This window comes from Dendropsophus ebraccatus, chromosome 2 (assembly GCF_027789765.1).
Source record: "Dendropsophus ebraccatus isolate aDenEbr1 chromosome 2, aDenEbr1.pat, whole genome shotgun sequence".
NCBI lineage: Eukaryota > Metazoa > Chordata > Amphibia > Anura > Hylidae > Dendropsophus > Dendropsophus ebraccatus.
In genome coordinates, this window is record NC_091455.1 from 214,717,118 (window position 1) to 214,742,389 (window position 25,272).

Consider the following 25,272-nt stretch of genomic DNA (forward strand, 5'->3'; position numbering starts at 1 on the left):
GCTCTGTTGTCTTCAGCCCAGCACCCTGTCCGGTCCCCTGTCAAGGGGGGGGGGGGTTCTTTGGTTGTATGGGGGCACAGTTGTGGACCATCAGCAGACCCGCCATATACTGGCACTAAATATGTGGTGGTTCCAGAGCTGGATCCTGTGATTGTGGACCCCTGCTTTAACATACTGTTCTTGTGTACACTCTAGCTGGGAATTCACCCAACTCCTTCTACCTCCCACTATGTGTGAACAGTTATAGTAAAGAGACTATACTGAGAAGGAAACAGAGTTGGCTAAATTCCCAGGTAGATTGCCTTGTACATGAACATAAAATCTGGTACAGGATGAGGGAACATAGGGCTGACGACAGCAGAGCAGACAGTCTACATCAGAAGCAGAAGGAAAACACAAAAGACCCAAGAAAGGGAGTAAAATAACCTTATTTACCAATATGTTGATGTATCAGATGGTTTCTGGTGCCGCATCTATGCCATCTATGTGCATGAGGCCTTGGGCAGGATGTGTCCTGTAGTCCACGCCACATGTCTACAATGCAGATCCCAGACAGAGCTCGCTGGCTCCTCCATTGGACTATGAGGTCAATGGACATCGGTCATGTCAGGACAAACAGCTCCACAATAACAAGAAAGTCTGGAGTCTCCTAGAAGGAACAGAGGTGAAATGTATCCGGGGAAACCTCTCCGCGTCTAATTCCCGCTCTGCGTATAATTACCGGTGTAATTGTATAATTGCGCTTCATCATAAGCCACACATCATTTTTGTAATTTAGAATTTTTGCATAGTAAATACATGTAACCTATAATTTGATTTCCACCCATAGGTTGCCGTGCATTGTTCTATTAGAGCGTAATTGAGAACATTGCAGAGTAAGCCGGATGCCGCCGCTTCTATTGACCCTTGTGCGGTGTGTGATGCGGACCTGCCGTCAGCCCAGTTAATTATACCATATCATATACCCTCCTTTGTATAGAGAAATAAATACAACTGCTTTACTGACCTTCCTGTAACCGAAGGGATTTTACAGATCACCGCCCCGGATTACTCCTCGTCCTTTCACACTTCTCTTCTAGTCGCTGCGAGTTATTGGAGAATGTCGGAGTGCTGTACCATAGCCTAGAACTAGTCAGGGAGCGGGGATAGTCATTTGTTCAAGGCTTTTTAATGGGTCAGCTATTGACCTACCCATTTTATGTTAGAATTGCAGTTAAAGGACAACTCCGGGCAAAAAAGTGGCGGAGAGGGGGAAGCTTAAAGAAATAATGTGCACTCACCTCCCCGGCTCCAATGCTGATGCCATGTCCGCCGCTCTGGTCCCCCGGGTCCCGTCTCTAACCAGGAACTGTCCATGACCGTTCAGCCAATCAGCAGCTGTAATGGGCTCCCGCCTTGGCTGCTGACTGGCTTAGCGAGCCTGATACATCGCTACCCGGGTCCCCTCTCAGACCAGGAAGCAGTCAGGGGGGGACCCAAGGGGTCGGGGACATGGCATCAGCATTGAAGCTTTGGGGTTGAGTGCATGTTATTTCTTTCAGCCTCCTCCTCCCTGCTACTTTTACAAAAATTTCTGACCTGTCTGGAGTCTTCGTTTAATACTGAATATGCCAAAGAAGAGCCTGTGGAGCCTCATTTAAGAGTCTCGAAACACAGGACTAGCCAGATATCCCTCCGGGAAGGACACGGCCAAGCGGCGGCTCCTGTAAGGAAACCACCAAATCCACCATATTAAGTGGCCCTATAAGTCAATGTAATGACAAGGGAAAAACCAAGGCCAGGTATCCATCCACAGACAGCTGTTTCGGGGTGTTGCCCCTCATCAGTGTGGAGCAGGATTCTGGCTAGGCGGGAGCAATGCCTAGTGGAGCTATAAGAGAAACAGATCACTGATCTCAGGGAGACCAGCCAAAGATAACACTGCCGGCTGCCGGTAAAAGCGCTCAATGCAGTGAAGTCCTAGGTGCATTGCTCCCTGGGAAACATGAATATGCAAAAGAAGAGCCCGTGGAGCCTCATTGGAGAGTCTTGAAACACAGAACTAGCCAGATATCCCTCCGGGAAGGACACGGCCAAGGGGCGGCTCCTATAGCGGCGGTGTTATCGATTGGCTGGTCTCCCTGAGATCAGGGATCTGTTTCTCTTATTCCTTTATTACTGACACTGATCAGCTGTAATTAGGAAATACTTGGAGGATGGTAGAAAGTTGGGAGACACCACTGTCTGGTTTGGACTGTTACCCTATTGGAGACCCTATTAGCACATGCTCAGAGTAGAGATTGATTACAGAGGATGTCATAGAGACACATCTAGAGTTTTAATCCGTGGGGGTCTCGCTGCTAGGATCCCCCATCAACGACAACAAGAGAAATGTGCTGTAGTGTATTGGTAAGTGCAGGATGCCCCCTGTTCGTTCTTGTGATCAGTGAGGGTCTAAGCAATGAGACCCCCACGATCAAAACTTTTCACATGTCCCTGGAACGTCAATTCTTTCTTTTCTTATGACAGTTTATCTTCAGTCTTCCTCGGGCTAAATGGCCAAAGTCATTACCCAAGCAAGCCTGGGGCTGAGTGTGGTGGTGGTGGGGGTCTCTGCACTGCACCCTTCATGATCAATCTGCAGGAGCCCGGATGGGACACATAGCTGGGACCCCGCTGTAACTGCCGGGAACCCAACCACAGAATACAGGGCCACACTTATCACTGTGCACTGCTTGATACATCCAATATCAGCAAACTGGCAAAATGTAAAATTAGCCGTGCTTTATTTAAAAACAATGTGCCCCAAAATGTTATTTTTAATCTAGTAAAACATGATTTACTTAAGACATATATTTAAAGGGGTTTTTCACAAAAACAAAAATTCTTTCAAATCAACTGGTGCCAGAAATGGCCAGAGATTTGTAATTTACTTCTATTTTTTTTTTTTCAATCTCCAGTCTTCCAGTACTTATCTGCTGCTGTATGTCCTGCAGGAAGTGGTGTATTCTCTCCAGTCTGACACAGTGCTCTCTGCTGCCACCTCTGTCCATGTCAGGAACTGTCCAGAGCAGGAGAGGTTTTCTATGGGGATTTGCTGCTGCTCTGGACAGTTCCTGACATGGACAGAGGTGGCAGCAGAGAGCACTGTGTCAGACTGGAAAGAATACACCACTTCCTGCAGGACATACAGCAGCTGATAAGTACTGGAAGACTTACATTTTATTTAATAGAAGTAAATTACGAATCTCTGTCTTTTTTTTACACCAGGTGATTTGAAAGTACAAAAAAAAAATGGGGAACAACCCCTTTAAGTGACATTTATTTATTTTTTCTTTCCAATTTTATTGCGACTGTTTTATAAGTCGTTTAAGTCGAGTTTTATAAGTCGTCTTGCAATCTATTAGATGACTGTAGCTCATCAGGATGACGATGGTCGTTGGTTCAGCTCATTTTATATTCCGCCGCATTGCTTACTGGAGAAATTGCGTTAAATAAGTCACTTCCATGGTGTCGGACATAGTACATTGCTGTTTTCTGTAGCCCAGAGTGCTAAACACTAAAACTAATGAGAAAAAACTTCTGCATCGTCCCCTCGGAGTCCTCTAGCCGCTCCGGAGACACCATCCAATTATACAAGCCTTAAAGCAAGCCAGGCTGGATGTGTAAGTAGGGTAGGGTGTTCTCCGCTAATCCCTTCTACAAGTGCTCGCTAAAACCCTGGGATAGTCATCAACGCTCTTCCATCTCAGAAGTCTCTGTCGCCTACGACTCTGACACGAGAGAGGAAAATATATCCCCCGGCCCATCACCAAAAATCATATTGTCTTCAAGGGAATTATCAATATATGTCTGACAGATGCCAACCATCGCCTATAGGCTCTCAGGCTAAAAAGATGGGTATTTTATAACTCGAAGGCGGTGACAGATGCCGTCCAGCCGCCATCTGTCACCTTTTGGCTCTGAAGTTTGAAAAAACTAGATGCCGTAGGATCATGAAAAATGGTATAATTTAAAGTTTTCCAGGCTTAGAAAAACATGGCCGCCTGTCAGGTTGGGTGTGGAGTTTGCAGGTCACTTCGACTAAAGTGAATGGAGCTGAACTGTAATACCACATACAACCTGAAGAATGAGAGGTGGCGCTGTTTTTGCAAAAAAGTAGCTGTGTTTTTTTCCCCCCCAAACCCTGGATAACCCCCTTTTATGCAACTCAAGTGAAAGGTGGACACATCGCCATGTCACCTGTGTGTTAGCGCTATTCTTTTTATCACAAAGATAGACTCCAAAATGGAACCCATTATAAGACACTGATGCTATGTAGTGTGATTTCCCTTTCCCTGGGGGGAGTCTGCTCTTGGTGCTCTGCTTTCTATATATACTTGTACCCAGCGTAAGCAATTCTCCCTCTGTAAACTGCCTTGAAAGTTATTTCCTCTCTATCTACAGCCTGTGTGATCTGCCCTCCCCGAAGACTTGGATGCTTTTCCTATTCTCTATACTCCTTGCCTTCTCCGCCACTGTCTGGGTGGGTTCACACTACGGAATTCTCGCATGACATGTCACTTCTTTCGGCGGAAAGGGGAATACGCCAGCCCATAGAATGGTGTCTATGGAACCGACGGAAAGGCGTGCGGCCATGTGCGTGGACAGCCGATGGAATTCCGCTGAGTTTATCCGCAAGAATTCCGTAGTGTGAACCCACCTTCTCTTAGCATTTCTGTGCTGGAGGCTGTATTAGCAGCCCTGAATTGCAGATTTTGGCACTTTTGCCAGCAAAATTATGGTCACCATGATGGAACCAAGATGGACGTCATTAAGGGGGTGGCAAAAAAAACTGCTAAAGCCTTCTACGCCTCCCATCAAAGACACTATGCAGCAACTGGACATCAGTCATGATCGAGACCCTCCACATTGCTGGGGAGCAGAAGACATCAGATGTTTTCAGCCCCCTGGACAACCCCCTTTAAGGACAGTGTGACGGATCCGTCATCTTTATGCTTCTATGATGAAACATTATCATTTGTTATCATTGTTATCATTGCTTTGTCCTAAAGCGTTATGGGAATGATTTAAGAAGTCTTTAGTGACAGTAGAACATTCGGAATATCCATTGTTCACCTCAGTCGTTGCCGGAATGTCATACGGTCGTCTAGAAATATTCCCGTTCCCTTGAACCCAAATTAAAAAAAAGAGGGTTAAGACCTGAAGAAATGTCAAGTGAAACCACTTTTTTTTTTTGCTATTTTCCATTTTATTCTGCTCAAAGTTCCGTTCCCATACCTTCACCCCTCCCCCAAAAAAATTCTGGGTCGGATTTGAAAACCCATTACCGGTCACATCCAGATACGGCGCCGCCGCCGCCAACTCTGTATTTTCATAGCGGTGTTTATGTTTGCAAATTCGAGGAATAGATCCATAAATTATTGCGCACAGCACACAATGGTTTTACAACCAATTATTTGCATACAGATCCATCCGGGGGAAAAAAAAACCCTTACAAGAGCCAACGATGAGACGCATTCAAGTGATGCCAGGTTAGAGGAAAAAAATTGGATTGTCAAATGCCACTGAACACAGCTTGGTGACTATTTGTATCTTCAGGCAGCACATTCCAGATCTAAATGTCAATTGATACAAGAGTTTATATTCAACCCACCAGTCTATGGGGTCCAATCTGCGTTACGTGCACCTGCTGCTCCGAAGCAGAAATATGGGGAACCTTGTTAAAGTGCCGAGCACATAGATTCTGATGGCGCCTCCTCCTCATCGGGAAGAGCGCCTGGTTTGCCGTAATGAGATTCCTTTTAATCATTAGCTCTTCTGAAAGCCTTAACAAATAATACCGAGGGCTCCCTTTAAATGAAACGGGGAGATAAGCCAAATTTGTCATTAAGCGTTAAACGCTACGAAATTGCATTCACCACTCTTAAGACGTCGGGCTAATTAATATGTAAATGGCCTATTTAACCTCTTTTAAATTGAAGCCCATGGGACACTTCATTTCCTAGTGGTTAATGCCGGTCCGGTGTCGGCCAGACAATTGCGTTACGTCGCATTAGGCGGGGGATGGGAGATGTATTATCAAACGATTGTGATTAGAATTCAAGAAATGCTCAGAAAAAAAGATGCAGAGTAGAGAAGAATGGCGGAGACGCGTTTCAGCAGTTTTAGTGAACGGCCTCCTTTAATTTTAAAGACGCGAGAAGACCAGAATAGAATTTAGTTTTCAAATTGATAAATATACAACATGAACCCAATGTGTCAGCGGGAAGGTTTCTGTAGCGAGTTTCCACCCAGCTTGGGAGCAAATAGCTTAAAGGAGAAGTCCAGCGAAAATTTTAATTAAAGTATTGTATTGCCCCCCAAAAGTTATACAAATCCCCAATATACACTTATTACGGGAAATGCTTATAAAGTGCTTTCTTCCCTGCACTTACTACTGCATCAAGGCCTCACTTCCTGGATAACATGGTGATGTAACTTCCTGGATAACATGGTGATGTAACTTCCTGGATAACATGGTGATGTCACTTCCGGGATAACATGGTGATATCACTTCCTGGATAACATGGTGATGTCACTTCATGGATAACATGGTGATGTCACTTCCTGGATAACATGGTGATGTCACTTCCGGGATAACATGGTGATGTCACTTCCTGGATAACATGGTGATGTCACTTCCTGGATAACATGGTGATGTCACTTCCTGGATAACAAGGTGATGTCACTTCCTGGATAACATGGTGATGTCACGACCGGACTCCCAGAGCTGTGCGGGCTGTGGCTGCTGGAAAGGATGATGGCAGGGGGATGCTTAGTGTCCCTCCAGTGCCCTGTGTCCCTCAGTGTCCCCCTGCCATCATCCTCTCCAGCAGCCACAGCCTGTAAAGCTCTGGGATTTGGGTTGTGACATCACCATGTTATCCAGGAAGTGGCACACCATGTTATCCAGGAAGTGACATCACCATTTTTATCCAGGAAGTGACATCACCATGTTATCCAGGAAGTGACATCACCGTGTTATCCAGGAAGTGACATCACCATGTTATCCAGGAAGTGACATCGCCATTTTTATCCAGGAAGTGACATCACCATGTTATCCAGGAAGTGACATCACCGTGTTATCCAGGAAGTGACATCACCGTGTTATCCAGGAAGTGACATCACCATGTTACCCAGGAAGTGACATCACCATATTATCCAGGAGGTGAAGCCTTGATGCAGTAGTAAGTGCAGGGGATTTGTATGACTTTTGGGGGGCAATACTTTAATAAAATTTTTTGCTAGACTTCTCCTTTAAGTGACAAGTTCACCTATTAGAAGGATCCTTTGTTCTTGCACACTGGGTGGGCAGTCATACAATGTATGCCACTCTGCATAGTTATACATGTGTGCCTCCCAAAAGCAGGCAGTAATGTTTAATGCATCTCCATTTATGCTCACAACATCTACTGTAGAAGAAGCTGAATGTAAAAGAGCAGGGGCTCCTAACATGTGACAGGAGTCCCTGCTCTTCTACATAGTTTCAGTGGTTCTCTACCATATCTACATACAGTTTATGCTACACCACTTTGCTATATATGCTGTGTCTGGTACTCGATGATGTTGAATATCTGCACCCAGAGAATGGTAGCCATGAGGCGTACCATGTAGAATTTGCCACTCTGTGTACAGGAGCAGGGACTCCTGTCTTTTGATAAGAGTCTCTGCTCCTGTTAGGATCGAAAACAGCTTTCAAATCCAAATTGAATTCAACAGCTAATTCAAAAGAATTCTCATGGGAGGTTAATGCTCACACAAGGCGTGCAGGCAATGAAGCAGTATATAGTATATCTAATGGTTAGCCTAGGTTACATGGAGCCAGTCATTCACCCACCTGGGGCACATGGGGAGCTCACACCTTGGCTTTCTTCATGTAGCCGCCTATACAAGCTCGTATTTGTGGTTTTATAGAACAGAAAATAAATCCAGGAACGTGTCATCTATTCGTAAGGAAATATTGACCTTTCCCGGCTATAAATACAATCGGGAACACTAATGAATGTATTCTGCAATTAGTGGATGGATGGATGTAACTCTGCCATCTGGGGATGATACATCGACGTGGATGGCTGTAACCGCCGAATGTCTCATTGGGAAGCTTTATGGCCCCCTTAAATTTGGTGGGCCTTCTCCTTTAAAGAAGTTGTCTAACTGGCAACTATATATAGAACTGTAATGTGAGCCCTGTTTTGCAGTATGATTTGGGCGCTGTATCACATAGAGTAAATGCCCTGAGGCATACACGATCCATTGCGCCTTCTCATAATTACATCATTTACGTATTTATTTATAGCGATATTATATGAGCAGCGGTTTGCAGCATTAGACAGTATATGGCAGTAAATACCCCCACCCCCCAGGCCTCATCAAGGGACTGTCACCACCTCCTCAAAAGTATTTGCACCAAGGGGCCACAGAATTATTTTTAGTCAGTATAATGTGAGCACTATATTGCGGTATTATTTATACATTAGTAAATGTTCAGAGCTCTACACATCTGGGGATCATCATCGCCTTCAACATATAATGTAAAGCACAAGCCCCAACAGGTTACAGAGTTTGTTGTAGGTGCAGACTGTGCGGTAGTATACAGTCAGCTCTGCATTGCCGTATTATTTACACACTGTATATTATAGTAAATGCCTGAGGTTTACACCATCTGGAGACCATCATCACCTCCACAAAAGTGTAAATAGGTTACAGCATTAGTGTGAATGGGCCCTCTTATGTATTTATACAATTTATAGTGAAATTCTGGAGATTTTTTTTACATAACTGTGCTTAGGGCATGATGAACTAGAGAAACAATTATACTCACCTCCCTTATCTCTCACACTATCTCTGTGTTGGTCCTCTGTCACTTGCACACTATCTCTGTGTTGGTCTTCTGCGTCCCTGCCCTTCCATTTCGTCCATGTCACACAAGGACCTTCCTGCTCAGCCAATCAGGTGGGAGGCCGGACACTGCTGTGACCACTGATTGGCTGAGGGTGAAGGTCCTTGTAACATGGACACAAGGAAGTGCAGCGTGGGGGAAACGATACAGAAAGAGCTTATGTGGTGGGGAGTGAGGAGAGTAAGTATATATTTGTTTACTATTTACTGAACCTAGAGATTAAATAGAAAAAAAAAACATATATATAATTTATTTTTATTTTTTTACATTTGTTTTTTTCTATCTGCCCTTTTCTACCTTCTCCAGCACACCTTGCCCTGGTTGTGGCGCTCTAGTATCGTGTGGTTTTCACCTTGCCTTTACTGTGTTCTTCCCCAGTTCTGTTCCTGTCTCCTCCAGTCATTGTGTATAACAGCGGAGCATTATATAAATGTACAGTCAGAGGCGACATACGTGGGATGAACTCTGAGAACAGGTGTTTCATTTTAAGACTTAATTAGCTTAACGTGAGGAGCTGAACACGGAAAACAAATCCTGCCGGGGAAGGCGTACATGTCGGAGAGAGAGCGTAAAATAAAGTGCTCCGGGCTACAAGGAAAAAATACCTCCAATAATTATTTATAGGGTTTAAACTATTTCAAGTGTCGGAAATTGTCCAGGATAATGGAGCTGAGTGACGGAGAGTCCTCGCTGCTAAGGACCACTTTTTGAGCTGGAGATTGGCGGCTAAAAGCATAGCTCTTCTTCTGGCAGACGTGTCTCGTCACAGACCGGTAGACAGTGGATATTTGCCATCTTCACTTGTCACCTCATTGTAGATGGGTTTGATAATAGACGTGTTGTGTAAAAGCTGTCTCCTGTTAACAGGACGTTAGGAGGTCTATTTTTAAAGGGAATCTGCCACGTTGAAGATGCAGTCGGGTCCGTCAGCTGCATGTTATAGAGCGGGAGGAGCTGAGCAGATTGGTATATAGTTTTATAGGAAAAGATTCTGTATAATTGTCATTTATTCATGTAAATCTCTGCTCTTTCTGATAGATAGGACCGCCCACATGACTATTTAGAATGAGCAGAGATTTTTCCTTGGAACTTTTCCCATAAAACTACACTCACCGGCCACTTTATTAGGTACACCATGCTAGTAACAGGTCGGACCCCCTTTTGCCTTCAGAACTGCCCCAATTCTTGGTGGCATAGATACAACAAGGTGCTGGAAGCTTCCTCAGAGATTTTGGTCCATATTGACATGATGACATCACACAGTTGCCGCAGATTAGTCGGCTGCACATCCATGATGCCAATCTCCCGTTCCACCACATCCCAAAGATGCTCTATTGGATTGAGATCTGGTGACTGTGGAGGCCATTGGAGTACAGTGACCTCATTGTCATGTTCAAGCAGAAATCGAGACTCATCAGACCAGGCAACGTTTTTCCAGTCTTCTACTGTCCAATTTCGATGAGCTTGTGCAAATTGTAGCCTCAGTTTCCTGTTCTTAGCTGAGCGGAGTGGCCCCCGGTGTGGTCTTCTGCTGCTGTAGCCCATCTGCCTCAGAGTTGGCCGTACTGTGCGTTCAGAGATGCTCTTCTGCCTACCTTGGTTGTAACGGTTGGCTATTTGAGTCACTGTTGCCTTTCTATCAGCTGGAACCAGTCTGCCCATTCTCCTCTGACCTCTGGCATCAACAAGGCATTTCCGCCCACAGAACTGCCGCTCACTGGATGTTTTTTCTTTTTCGGACCATTCTCTGTAAACCCTAGAGATGGTTGTGCGTGAAAATCCCAGTAGATCAGCAGTTTCTGAAATACTTAGACCAGCCCTTCTGGCACCAACAACCATGCCACGTTCAAAGGCCTCAAATCACCTTTCTTCCCCATACTGATGCTCGGTTTGAACTGCAGGAGATTGTCTTGACCATGTCTACATGCCTAAATGCACTGAGTTGCCGCCATGTGATTGGCTGATTAGAAATTAAGTGGTAACGTGCAGTTGGACAGGTGTACCTAATAAAGTGGCCGGTGAGTGTATATATCAATCTACTCAGCTCCTCCTGCTCTATAATATGCCACTGAAAGTTTGCATTGAATTTTTAATGGAATACATTCCCTTAAAAAAAGTCAGTTTTGCAAATAAATTATTCGCATTGGGCCCATTTCCAACCGGTACGCCAGGGGGGCGGGGAGGGGGGTGTGGACTTAAGGTTTCATCAATCTTTTGGCGTAGAAATAAACAGGAAACCTACTCCAGCTCAGAGCTGGCAGAGGCTTCCTGCCGCGCACTGGCACGCATGGGATTTATGTAGAGGCAGTCCGCCTCTACATAAATCTCTGTACCGTCGGAGCTGCGGGGACATTTTTAAGTCCGGCGCAGAAAACGCCGGACTTAATAAATGTCCCCCATTGTGTTTCCCCTTTAACACCCTTTCTATAATGATTGGGCCAATTCTTATGATTTCCAACCCATTTGGGATAGGGGAGCTGCCCTCCAAGAGGAAGGGGATAAGACCAGTCAAGTCTGGACCCCCCACCTTACAAGGACCCGCACATACAGAAAGGGGAGTGGCTTTAGGGAACTATTGCCATCTAATATATGAAAGATTCTATTATTCCTAACGCTTCCTGTAGACTTCAGTGATAAACATTTAGTTTCGAGTCCTGATAGCCATGTGAATCGTGTCTCTGCAGTCGTCTCTTTTGGCCTCCATGTTGATCAATGGTTTGTTCTCGATTTCCGGGATTGTATCCATCCATCTTGCCGTTTCTTGAACTTCATTCTGGTTACTTCTGTTTTAGGAACATTTAGTTGGTTTTGTCAGCAATCGTTTTTCTTCCTTTCAGTTGTCTCCAGCAATGTTCTGTGATGTTAATACTTCTGTCCAGAAAGTCGGAATGATTCCAACCTTTTCCGTTGAGCGACACATCACTCCAAGATCTCTCTCCACATCTGGTCTACACTGTATTTCTTCCCTCAGAGCTTAAAGGGGTACCCTGAGCAAAAGACAAATACAGTGCGGACAGGGGGGGAGTGGAACTTAATAAAAAATGTATACTTACCTTTTCCTGTGCTCCTGCAGTCAACAGGCTCATGGATCCCCACTGGATATTATTTTCTCCCGGCTTTCTTCTGTGTCACAGCCCGGGGGAAAGTACCCACTCAGCCAACTAGTGACTGCAGCTGTGTCCGGCCCTAGTCACTGACTGGCTGAGTGGGGCATCCGTCACCCATCCGTGTTGTGACGTTAAAGCAAGGAGAGCAAGAGGATGGCAGAAAAAGGCTGGGAGTGTGGATATGCCACTGCGGGGGCACGGGGATGGCAAAGTATACATTCTTTATCAGGTTCCCCTCCACCCCAGCCCGCACTGTATTTTTGGTTTTTGCCCGGAGTACCTTTTTAAGCTTTGGCTGTCCGAGCCTCCAAGAATAATGGGGGTTGTCTTTTTGCATCAGCTGGAGGGCTGCAAGTTTTACTCCTGCGATAAAGAGAAACCTAACCACCGGTGTAGCATCATCTATGTCCAGGGACTCAAGAAGTGAGGAAAGCATCAGGACATCTTATGTAGTGCAACATTCCACATCCTAGTTCTAACAACACCAAAGACTGTTTCGGCACTACCAAAGGGGATCCAGACCTTCTAAACACTACCCCAAAGACCTTATTGACAACTGGTGGTGCTCAATCGTCCATGAAAGTCCATTGGAAATCACTTCATAAAGTTAGTGAAGGATGAGACACTCACCATAATGGTGAGTGCCTCATCCTTCACTAACCTTATGAAGTCACATCCTAGTACTGTCTGACGTCAGGGCTGTATTTGTGGTAACACCAGAAAGTGAAGAGAATTCAGGGACAAAACCCGAAGAAGAAGAGTTTTGGGTTTGGTCTAGGTTTGGAATTAACTTTGAATCTGATTTGGGGTCAGAATCTTCTGATCTGAAATCTGACGTAACTTTATGGTCTGATTTGAGAGTTTAATACATTTTGGGGTCTGGTCTAAGGTTTGAATTGATTTTCTTGTCTGGGATTTGATGCCTCCTTTGCTGACATCCTGCATGACATCCTAGTGTTTAGCAGAGAGGTGAACTGTTTGTATTCTGCAACATTCTCGGAACCCCAACACTAGGCATATGACTCCCTGCTCCCATCCAACCACTGCAGCCGCAGGGAGTCACATGCCTAGCGTTTGGGTTCGGGGAATGTTGCCAAACCTGAATAGTTTGGCGGCCTCTTCATTCACTGGTAGCCACCACCAAACACATCGCTACGATACAACATAGAGAGAGTGTACATGTCTTTCATTGGGGCTCTACACTGTTAGCATAGAGCACTATGGACCATAAGTGAAGGAACAAAGATAGGTGTCCCTGCTCCAGTACCCTGAGCAATGGCGCATACAATTCATGGATCATCACTCATTCATTGCTCTGCATTTGTTGGACTAGGTTATATTATATAGACTTGTAATTTCCTTCTATTTAACAATCTCCAGTCTTCCTGTACTTATCAGTTGCTGTATGTTCTGCAGGAAGTGGTGTATTCTCTCCAGTCTGACACAGTGCTCTCTGCTGCCACCTCTGTCCATGTCAGGAACTGTCCAGAGCAGCAGCAAATCCCCATAGAAAACCTCTCCTGCTCTGACACTTTCTGACACCAGTTGATTTTATATTAAAAAAAATTGCCGGTGTTCCCCTTTAAGGTATAGAAAATGTAATACTTTGTCAGACACAAAAGCAATCAGTGTAAAACAATGTGAGTGCACGGCCGGAGTCAGAAGGCGTCTGATCCATAACTCTCTAATAAAATGTTGAACAAACATCCTTTGCGGCCGTTCATTCAATCAGGCCGTTCTCAAGGCTTTCCCAGTCATTTACAAGGCGAGCCGTTCCGGGATAACTCCTGTCTCGCCTCGGAGAAGAAAACGATTAATTAAAAGAAAACCCTGGATTTTCCATTTTGCGGAGATGAATGGAACGTTGCGATGCTCCTTTTCTATTATTTTTATAGCACATCAAAGGCTTCATGTTATAAAAGTAGCGAAGATGTCGTTTAGAGCAAAAATATGACCTTTGTGCCGACTCCATCAAATATCTCAGGGGAATGGGTGAGAAACCCGCCGAGCCGACATCTTTCTTGTTTATCTTCTATGCTCGGTCGGGTAATAGTATTGTGGAGGATTGCACGTTAAAGTGGTTATCTAGGACAGGAAAAATATGGCTGCTTTCTTCCACAAACAGCACCACCCCTGTCCTGGTATGTGCGTGGTATTACAACTCGGTTACATTCACGTCAACTGAGTTGCAATACTGCACATAAACTGAGGCCAAGAGTGGCGCTGTTTCTGGAAGAAAGCAGCTATGGTTATTCGAATCCTTTTGGGACAGATGTACTATTGGTGTCCATTCATTCTTATGTATTTGTTATACATTTTAGAAACTTTTGTGGGCGTGCCTTGGGGGGAAAGGGGAGGGGTTTTAATGCAACACGGTGTCTCAAAATTTGGCAAAAAATTCTGGTGTGAACTTGGACTATAGGGAACTCTCTGCCTTCCAGCAACAAAACTCCAACTCCCATCATGCCTGGACAGCTATAGGTTCCTCATTCCTGGCCATGGACTGGACAGCTTCTCCAACAGCTTTAGACTGTCTAGTCTAAGTTTACGCTAAGTATTGGATACTAATGGATGATATTCTGAAGAATATTCTAATTGTTTATAATTATTGCTCCGGAATATTCTCTACAATTTGTCAGTCCACCCCGCGGGTGAGAAGTCTGGGCGGGTTTCTAAGTGACGGTGTGTTCTATTTAGAGTGATTATATGATGAAGCGGTGTTGCTGCGGGCGGCCGGAGCCTGGCATGCACAATTATATAGAACTCCGTCTTAATTGATGTCATAGATATAGAGCCTGCGAGCAGAGATCTCAGCAGCACGTCCGCACCGCTCTGCCTTCCGACATGTAGATGTGACAGCACGCTCCTGTAATGTGGGATGATGGGAATTATATGTATGTATGGAAATGTTTGTATGTATGTATAATGTGGGATCAGGTCTTCCCAACCAGGGGAGCACATAGGGGTTCAGGGGGCGTCCACTCTAAACTGGGACATAACTCTGGGTCACTGGTAATATCCCTGGTGGTCTGGGGGCAGAGACAGGTTAATGTATGTGATCCTGCTGATCTAGGGTGGCAATTTGAAAGCTCTTTGTGGTCTAAAGTAGGAAGGGGTTAATATTATTAACCTTGGGGTCTACATCAGAGCAGGGGCTAATTTTAAAGGGGTACTCCAGAGAAAATCTGCAGTCTTCCAGTACTTCTCAGCTGCTGTATGTCCTGCAGGAAGTGGTGTATTTTCTCCAGTCTGACACAGTTCTCTCTGATGCCACCTCTGTCCATGTCAGGAACTGTCCAGAGCTGCAGCAAATCCCCATAGAAAACCTCTCCTGCTCTGGACAGTTCCTGACATGGACAGAGGTGGCAGCTCCCGCTGCTGTACCTTCAGGCTGTAGCCCCGCCTCCTCCAGAATGATTGACAGCCAGAGCAGCGTCCGGATTATCAGATGCCAGATTAACAAAACTGCTGCAAAACTGAAAACTGCTGCATGCTGTGGCAGTATGAGGAAGGCGATGCTCCGGCTATGGTAAGTGATATATCTGCCTCTCTCTCTCTCTCTCTGCAGAGATTAAAAGAACTGAAACAAAGAGAATTTGCTCGGAATGTGGCTTCAAAGTCCTGGAAAGATGAAAAAAAGCAGGAGAAAGCGCTCAAGCGTCTTCATCAGCTGGCGGAGCTGCGCAAGCAACCAGACTGGTAAGATCCGCAATGAAGAGGCTTTCAATCCGACGCCGTCTCCAGCGCTATAACACAATACAGCCTGATTGCAATTTTTTTTTTTTTTTTTTTTTGCCATTTTGGGTTAATTAAGTTATGTCACATGTTCAGAGTAAGAGACATAATGCGCTGGTGCTGGATATAGCTGCTGCAATTACAGCTGCATTCACAGGCTGCACTTACAGGACGCACGCAATACGGGAGCAGACGTATAAATATACAAAATTCCCCATGTAACGCAGCCGTGTTTGCAGCGTGCTTTAACTACTAAGTTTTAGTAGTTTGCTCCACGGTCCAGTGAGACCAGATCAGTGTCCGCCCCCATAGCGCTGATCTGGCCGGAGACACTTATGGGCACTGCTCCTAAATGTCCGTGGAACAAACTACTAACACCACCGGAACAGGGCCGAGGAGGAAGCTAAGAAACATACCTTTCTCTTCAGCGTCTCTCGTGTAATAGGGACTTATCAGCAAGTTAGACTTGTCTAACCTGCTGATAGTTCCCCCTTAACTGAGAGATCAGGTTACAGTTGTTGAAGCACATAGAAGTCTATAGAAAAGAAAGGAGGGGAAGGAATCAGCTACAGAGAGAGAAGAACAGACACATAGAAGCCCTTCTGCTGCTTTTAGTGTTTCTCTATCTCTGTACACAGATAGAGCATGGACATTATAAAGCAGTAATAAATAGTGCCTCTTACAAACCAGCATTGGTGAGAAGCTGTAGAGCACTTTTTTACTTATCAATCACCTCTGCTCTTCCTTCCTGCCGCCTGCATTGATTATTTACTTTGATTCCACTTGTTATATTTTGTACAAAGAATTAGGTTTTATCTTCACTGAGAGATAAGGTTACAGCCAGTGAGGCACATATAACTTATGTAAAGAAATGATATGGGAGGAATCAGCTGCAGTGAGAGAGAGAAATAAAGACACTTGTGTTTCTAGTTGTTGCTCTACAGCCTCATCCTAGTACTGGTGTCAAAGCAGCACTGCTCCTTACTGCTGTATAATGTCCGATATATTGTTGTGTACTAGAGACAGTGGAATACTTAGTAAAAGCAGCAGCAGGGTCTCCATGAGTATGTTCTTATGTGTGTCTGTCTGTTCCCCTCCTACCTCCTCCTCTCCTTCTTCTCTCCATAGACCTCTAGGAGCTGTAATCTGATCTCTCAGTGATGTTTTTCCTATAGAAGTAGTACTACACTAAACCGTTCTCATCTAGATATTTAGGCATCCTACAAGATGAGTTCATTTGGCCACAGTATGAGAGGCTCTATACGTACTGCCATGTAGGTGTAAGAATTGTATTCTTATGCCTTTGAAATGTAAAAATGTTGCATGAAGGCGCAGAATTTTCTCGAGCTCAGATCTACATATGATTCAGAATAAGCTTATAAATAATATCCTTTACTTTTATGCGACTGATTTGGAGATAAAAGATTTTTTTTTTCACTTTTTCTTGCCTTAAGCTAAATTTTCTGTATTCTGGGAGTTTTTCATTCTGTTGTAAATTATATATATATACCCAGAATGCAAATCAGTCAAGGATCCCAATGTACAGCAACTGAACCAGTAGGAGACTTCTAGGAGATGTAAGGTCAGAGCAGCAGGAGTCATAAAGATGCTTGTGGAAATAGCCTATAAAGTATTCACAAAGTTTTCCAACATGACTTGTGGCTGATAATGTATGAACAGAAAGTCTTCCTTAAAGGGGTTGTTCACAAAATAATTTTTCTTTTAAATCAACTGGTCCCAGCAAGTTTCAGAGATTTGTAATTTAATTCTATTTAAAAATCTCAAGTCCTCCAGTACTTATCAGCTGCTGTATGCCCTGCAGGAAGTGGTGTATTCTCTCCAGTCTGACACAGTGCTCTCTGCTGCCACCTCTGTCCATGTCAGGAACTGTCCAGAGCAGGAGAGGTTTTCTATGCGGATTTGCTGCTGCTCTGGGCAGTTCCTGACATGGACAGCGGTGGCAGCAGAGAGCACTGTGTCAGCCTGGAGAGAATACCCCACTTCCTGCTTGGTATACAGTAGCTGATAAGTACTGGAAGATTGGAGATTTTTTAATAGAAGTAAATTGCAAATCTCTGGCACTTTGTGGTACCAGTTGATTTGTAAAAATTTTTTTTTTTATGAACTACCCCTTTAAAGCGTAAGCCAGAAGCTGGTTAATGCCTAAATCAGAGGCAGCGTACCATAGGGCTCCCTACCCTGAATCCATAGAGGCCACTCTTATTACAATCCAGTGCTCCATGCTGAGGTATAAGTGTATAATATGCAAAATAGGGGATAAAGCCCAAGGGATGCACCCTGAGCTGCAAGAGTCCAGCGCATTTTAGCCTCTTCACTCTGAACCAACACTTCCAGGCCACTAAGCTTACACCCACAACTTTTTTTTTCATCCACAATGCTTTGAGATCGCTGTTTTTCTTTTCTTTTCTTTTTGCAGGTTGAGCTTTAGTTTTTATTGATCACATTTTAAATTTGACTTTTTGATTTTTTTTTTAATGTGAAAATGGGAAGAGGAGACAATATTTGTGTCTTAAATCTTTAATTTTTTCGGTGTGCTTTTATTAGTACCTTCAATCCCACAAAGAGACATAAACTCTTAATGATCGGTGGAGTCTAAAGTCTCAGGACGCTCGTACATCAAAAATGAAAGGGAAAATGACATATCTGAATACCCCAGTAATGGGTGAGGGGGCCTATCTTTTAGGCTATGGCCGAAACATCAAACAAGGCTAAAATTGTCTCTGAAATCTGTGGCCACGATTCACAATATATCCAGTGGTTTAATAGTTCATAATGATTCAGCAATCAGCCGTGTGTAGAGCAGAGCTGTCCATGGTGCTGAACACAGTGCTGAAGGTAATGCTACTGTGTTGCAGTGTATTTAGACACCTTTCCTAGACACCCTTAGCATCTAGGGGGATCAACAGCTAAGATCTGAGATATCTCCATTCCTGACCAATGCTATTGCCACTTCAATGGATCAAATTGCTATAGAAAAGATGTTACATAATTGTCTACAAATATATAAAAATAATTAATAGAAAATAATTACCTTTAGGTGTAAAAGAAAGGTGATTATATCATTAGGGTTTATAATAATGTAGGAGTATATATATATCCTAAAAGACTAATGATTAATACAATCATCCCCATATCTAAATATAACAACTTTAGATTAACTGTAATTGTTCTTATTAAACAATCACTTAGTGACGGCTATAATTAAGTTATCAGCGACCAGCCAGAAGCTGAACAGTAGTGAAATAATTACCGCCACTTCCCACGAGGAGGTCCTTATGATGTGACCCCTCTAGTACCATTAATTATTTGCCGTTTCTCGATGGTGGTTACCAGATGTTCTCGGAAATCTGTTTATTCTTCTGTGACATTTCTTTATGAGCACAATAGGTAGAAAGCTGTCGGCGTGCTGAGAGGACTGGTAGTTCTGAGAGGTCGGGAGCCCCCCAATAAGTCAGTTCCTTCTCTTGTGTTTTACTTTGTTCAAATTAGGAGCATGAGGTTCCTTTAAGTCCTGATACCTACAGATGACCAAACAGCGGAAAATCTTAGGTTCTATAGAACTCGAACCTTGTTGAATCTTCGGCATTTGATTCCCGATGCCTTCCCTAGGTAGTAGGCTGTATCCCGGGATTTCAGGCGGTACCCGGGCTGTCTCCTCCTTCCCCACGGAACGAGAAGGCATCGGGAATCAAATGCGGAAGGTTCGACAAGGTTTGAGTTTTATAGAACCTAAGATTTTCTGCTGTCCGATCATTTCTGCTGATAACGTTGTTGTCATAAGAACCCGACCATGACAGTCCATTGTAAAGTTCCATAGGAGAGCCGTATTGCGTCTTGTATAGTAAACACAAAGTGGACATCATCCTTACCTGTAGACATCATTGCCTTGGGGTAATCTTAATGTACCTGTAGACATCATTGCCTTGGGGTAATCTTAGGGTACCTGTAGACATCATTGCCTTGGGGTAATCTTAGGGTACCTGTAGACATCATTGCCTTGGGGTAATCTTAGGGTACCTGTAGACATCATTGCCTTGGGGTAATCTTAGGGTACCTGTAGACATCATTGCCTTGGGGTAATCTTAGGGTACCTGTAGACATCATTGCCTTGGGGTAATCTTAGGGTACCTGTAGACATCATTGCCTTGGGGTAATCTTAGGGTACCTGTAGACATCATTGCCTTGGGGTAATCTTAGCCTACAATACTGTCAATAAATTACTGTTTAACATATTCGGTTCTCTAAAATGGCAGAACATACCCCTTCCTTGGGAACGTGGTCCAGTTTTTTTCTAAACACTAGATAGGGGCAGTACGAATCTCTGGGGCATGTGCTGAGTTTCCACTACTGTATGCTGCAGCCAATGGCCACACAATGGTGTCAGGATTACGTTCAATGGATTGCCCCATCAAGTATTTGAAAGAAAATTGGACCCCGTCATAGAAGTGGAGGGTCTGGGACATCATCCTAACATTTTGATGCCCTGAACAATCAATTTACGAAAAATTATAAAATTTAGGGTCACAATTAGAGATGAGCGAACCGGGTTCGGGTTCGAGTCGATCCGAACCCGAACGTTCGGCATTTGATTAGCGGTGGCTGCTGAACTTGGATAAAGCTCTAAGGTTGTCTGGAAAACATGGATACAGCCAATGACTATATCCATGTTTTCCACATAGCCTTAGGGCTTTATCCAACTTCAGCAGCCACCGCTAATCACATGCCGGATGATCGGGTTCAGATCGACTCGAGCCGCTCCAGGTTCGCTCATCTCTAGTCACAATGTATAAATTCTTTTTCCTTCTCATTTGATCCCTTCCGATAATGTATTTTTTTGTCCCTTCAGTGCCGCAGAAGAGGTTCCATTATTTAAAGCACCCAGACTAAAAGGACCTGAGGAAGATGTTATTACTGGAAAGGAGGAGAAAATTACTAATGGAGGATGTGCAGTCACGTGCGGCCCAGAGACGGTGACCAGCAGTAGCAGCACCGAAGAGAAGAGCCCAGACGTTGTAATTGATGGAGAGCTTGTGAAAGACGGCAGCTGCTGCTTTGTAGGAAGCCAGAACCAGATGCAGGGTCCTCCCTCCAACAGCAGTAGTGTCAACAATAGGGCAGGCGTCTCGTTTTGCTTCTCTAAGAAGGCGCTACTAAAGCTGGATTCCTCAGCATCCGTTTTCAATGAGAGTCTGGATGAGGTAAATGAATACAACCAATTTCTTCACCATAGAGCAAAGCAAATGTCTGTAAGCTTTCGACACTATGCACACCTCAATGAAAGCGCAGCCGAAACCAGCATGTTGTCTCCAGCAGATGAAACAGACGTGTCCCTGCCAGACAACACGCCTGCAAATGCAGAGAAGTTTAAAGATGACAAAGGCAGTCAAGAAAACTCAAAGGAACAGAACGAAATTGCCCAATCAAACATAACCACGAAAAAGCATTCTCCAGACGCTAGTCTCACAGATCAACAGAGTCAAAAGGAAGTAAATGTTCCTTCGGAGATTGAGCCAACTTCTGAGAATACAACAGAAGCCCGTTGCCAAATGCAGAGCAGCGTACAAGAGACTTGTTCCAGCAAGCACACAGTTGCAGATGCAATATTAATTGAGCATTTTTCCAATTTGCTTTCACAGAGACAAGCGGAGGTTGAGCCTAGCTACAAATCAAAAGATGAAATTTCTGAGGCGTCTAATGATCTTCATGAAAACCCAGGTGAATGCTTGGCCCCGGGGCACCCATTAGGTGAATCTGTAAATACCAATACTCAAGCCAAAGCACTCTCTTTTCTTAGTGTTTTGAGTAAAGATGGCAATACCATTCTCCAGTGGCCCACAGAACTCGTTTTGTTTACAAAAACCCAGCCTTCAATATCTTATGCCTGCAACCCCTTATACTTTGATTTCAAATGTTCTCCCAAAAATAAGATGAAAAAGTCAAATGATAGAGAAAATGGAAGATGCAAAGATACTGATCAGCCGACGAGAACCTGGGAGAGTAAAGCCTCATGCGTAAATGTAGAGAAAGCGGTGGACTGTGAGAAGGACAGTCCGTCTTTAGAGCCAAAGAGTGGTGTGGACCTAGAGGATTTGGCAGACAAAGACATGGAAAGCTTCAAAAATTACCAAACAACGATGGGATTCACACACAGAGCCAAGAATATTTACTATAGGGACAATGAACCTCAACTTTCCAACCATTTTAATCACTCACGGAAATGTTTGATTAGGGAAAATTACCATTCAAGAAAACGTAAACGATCGTCCCATGATCAGTCTAATTACTGTACAGTTAAAGAGAGTACACACTGTAAGGAAAAATGGAAACGGAGGGCTCTACACCATGATAGTCTTCGAAAAGATAAATCGTACAGTTCCAAAAAGTCTCCGGAGAGTTGGCAGGATGATAGTTTGTCATGGGAAACCAGTGATGCTTGGAAAGACTCTGACAGTGATACAAATTCAGATATATCCCATAAAACATCCTCCTCACAGTTCTCCTATTCTAGTTCTTCCATGAGCAGCAGTTCTTCTTGCAGATATAAGGACCTTCTCAGCCGGACATCGAATCAAGAAGTCTCTTCGAATGGAGACAATTGGAGATCGGCAAAGCACAAAAATGACACGTCTTCTGAAAGTGACCACCCTAATGATGATAAAAAGATGAACTGCAACTGTAGACATCATAAGCACAACACATATAATGAGAGGAATGATTATTTAGAGCACTGGCTTTGTCCCAAGCATTCCAGGAACAAATCTCGGTCTTGGAAAAAAACAAACGAACAGAAAACAGAAAGTGTTGGAAAAAAATGTAATTCAATGCACGAGACTAGAGGTAATAACTCAAGTGCTTCCCCTGAAGATATAATTGACCTTCCAAGTCCCTCCAGAAGTCCAATTGAGGTAGAAAGTAATGACAATAGTGCCACAAAAGACTTCCCTCAGTGTCAGCCCCATGATGTTACATCAGATATAGTGAACTGTAGAAACAGTACTTCCAAAAATATAGTAGAGCCTAAAAAAGACAATGATCAAGACCAATTGGTTTTAAATTTGCATTTAGATGGTCACTTGTTATCAACACCAACCATGGGAGATGACAACAGAACAAAGGAATATGATATCAAACTTTCAGAAAATTCTTCTCCAAAGTGTCACGTGGTAGGTCAGGAAAAGTTAGAGGCACCAGTGCATGATGACGCAGAATCTAGTAGCAACAATGTAGATCTTTGTCGTAAGAACCACATGGTAGAAAATGTTCCCAATGGTCTACACAATGGGTCAGAAGGCTGTGAAGTCTCAGTAATGGCCCATCACGATGACGGTAGCTTGGTTAATGTGATTCACATAGAAACAGAAAGCAGAACTGAAACTGAGCAACTAAAGGGACATTTCATAGCAGAAGAACAACAACCAATTATGCAAAGCCCTGACCCAGTTCACCTTAACTTCTCGTGTCCATTGCCCTCTCTCAGACATCCCGGTGGAAGCGATTCACCAGAGACCAAAGAAGACCCGTTGAGATTGGGGCTGCCTGATGTAAATACTAAATCGAGTCTTGTAGATGTAAATCTAAAATGTTTTTATGACAGTACTATGCAGGATTTTAGGAAAATGGACAATAGGTTGCATCATAAGTCGACTGGTCCTCCTTTAGCACAACAGCCCGTAACATTTTCACCGGATGAAGTAGATAAGTATAAAATATTGCAGATGCAGGCACAACAGCATATGCAGAAACAGCTGTTGACGAAGCATTTCAAAGCTTTACCGACAAACGGCTCAGCTGTTTTCTCTACGGCACAAACCATTCAGCCTGTGTCCATCCAGCATCATCCCTCCATCACCACCATCCACCATACTCTGATGCAGCGATACGCTGTCACGGCTTCCATGCACTCCCATGTCAATCATTTCCCATTGCCCCATCTCAATCATTTCCCCCAGCCGCAGTTTTCCCCGATTTCTCTTTCTTCATCATTAACACCAACCCTATTTCCAACCCCAACCCCCATCATAGGGCATACACTGACGCACCCACTACACTTAGTCTCCACGACAGCCATTCACCCTCCACACTTGACCATTCAGGCCATTCCCCATGCAACACTCATACCGACCCTCTTCACACCACACCCTAACACAGGTATGCCCCCCACTCTACAAATACATCCTTTAATCCATCCATTGTTCCAAGGACAGGAGTTTCACCACCATTCTGGGCCCGGTCACCTTCATTAATATTCGCTGGGATGATAAGTACTGATATAATAGAGGACATGAGATTAGATTCTGTTCCTTTTTCTTTATCTTTTGTTATTTTTCTCTATTTTTTTAGCATTGATAAATTTTAGTTGACGCCATGAAAAATTAGTTTCATGAGTTTAAGATTCTATGTTTATTGTAATTCTTGATTGTTCATTTGATACAGTATGGTATATGACGTGAATTTATTATGCAGAAAATGCTATTATTTTTAATAAAACAAATAATAATCTGTTTACAGAGTCTATAAAAAAAATGCTTCCTTCATTCTTTCCTTGACCAATTGTTTAAAATGAGTTTCTATGCTTAACATTTTTTTTTTATAAATTATAGAACTACAGATGTTTTTTTCTATTTTTTTTTTATTTTATTTTACTGTCTGTAGTATAAAATAATCCTGAAATCTCGCTTGATGTGATGGTAAAAAGGAGGTCCCATTTGCGGGATCGGAGGGGGTCCTGGTCGTCAGACAGGGAATAACAAGCTTAGATGGTAGAACTCCTTTAAAGTCATGTTCCAGTGATGTAATTCTGCAACACAAATGCCAGTGTGAACATATCCTTCAAGGGGTTGTCAAATCATAGAAATCTATGGGGTACATGCAGTATTAGTAAATGGGACATCTATGGAATACATACCCGTAAATAAAGTAATGAACAATGTAAACCTAAATGGATAACCTTACGGAAGCCCTCTTGGTGGTTGGAGGTTGACTTAGCAGCCAAGGGACCAGGTTGCAGCTGCAGAGCTCTGATGATGCTAGTCAATAGGCCCCACACTATCACAAGGGATCAGTCATGGTTGACTAGATAGGTCGGTACCAAGAGGGCTCATAGGGACAAAATAAAAAGCAAAGAGAATTATCTGGGAACAGTCCAAGAATTAAGCCAGAAGATCATATCAGAAGAAGGACTTTACTAGGTATTTAATCCAGATGGGTCAGAAAACAAAAGACTAATATCACAGGCTGATGCAGAGTACGGAGCCAGAGGATATAAAAATCACAAGCACCTGGCAAAGCCTGACTCCTACCGGCACTGGATGCCAAGCTTTGACTGGTATTTAAGAGAGCTGATTGACCTTGGCTATTAAGTCAGGTTGGTGGCGGCCAAGGCAACAAAAAACAGGCGGCTCTCAGCTTTGCATAGGAGAATGAAATCACTTTACTACATAGAGGAAGCACAAATAGATATATCGGAGGTACCATGTGTCTCCTTGACCT

At 43.8% G+C, this 25,272-nt stretch overlaps 1 protein-coding gene across 1 annotated transcript in view; it reads left to right on the forward strand.

Annotated features, from left to right (window-relative positions):
- The window catches only part of ZNF804B (zinc finger protein 804B), a 243,455-nt gene extending 219,429 nt beyond the window's left edge, over nucleotides 1–24,026 (forward strand). Inside the window, exons 3-4 of the mRNA XM_069960651.1 lie at nucleotides 15,596–15,726; nucleotides 20,630–24,026. Coding sequence (XP_069816752.1) covers nucleotides 15,596–15,726; nucleotides 20,630–24,026 — 3,528 coding nt within the window. The remainder of the gene's footprint in view (nucleotides 1–15,595; nucleotides 15,727–20,629) is intronic.
- The last annotated feature ends 1,246 nt before the right edge of the window (nucleotides 24,027–25,272 follow it).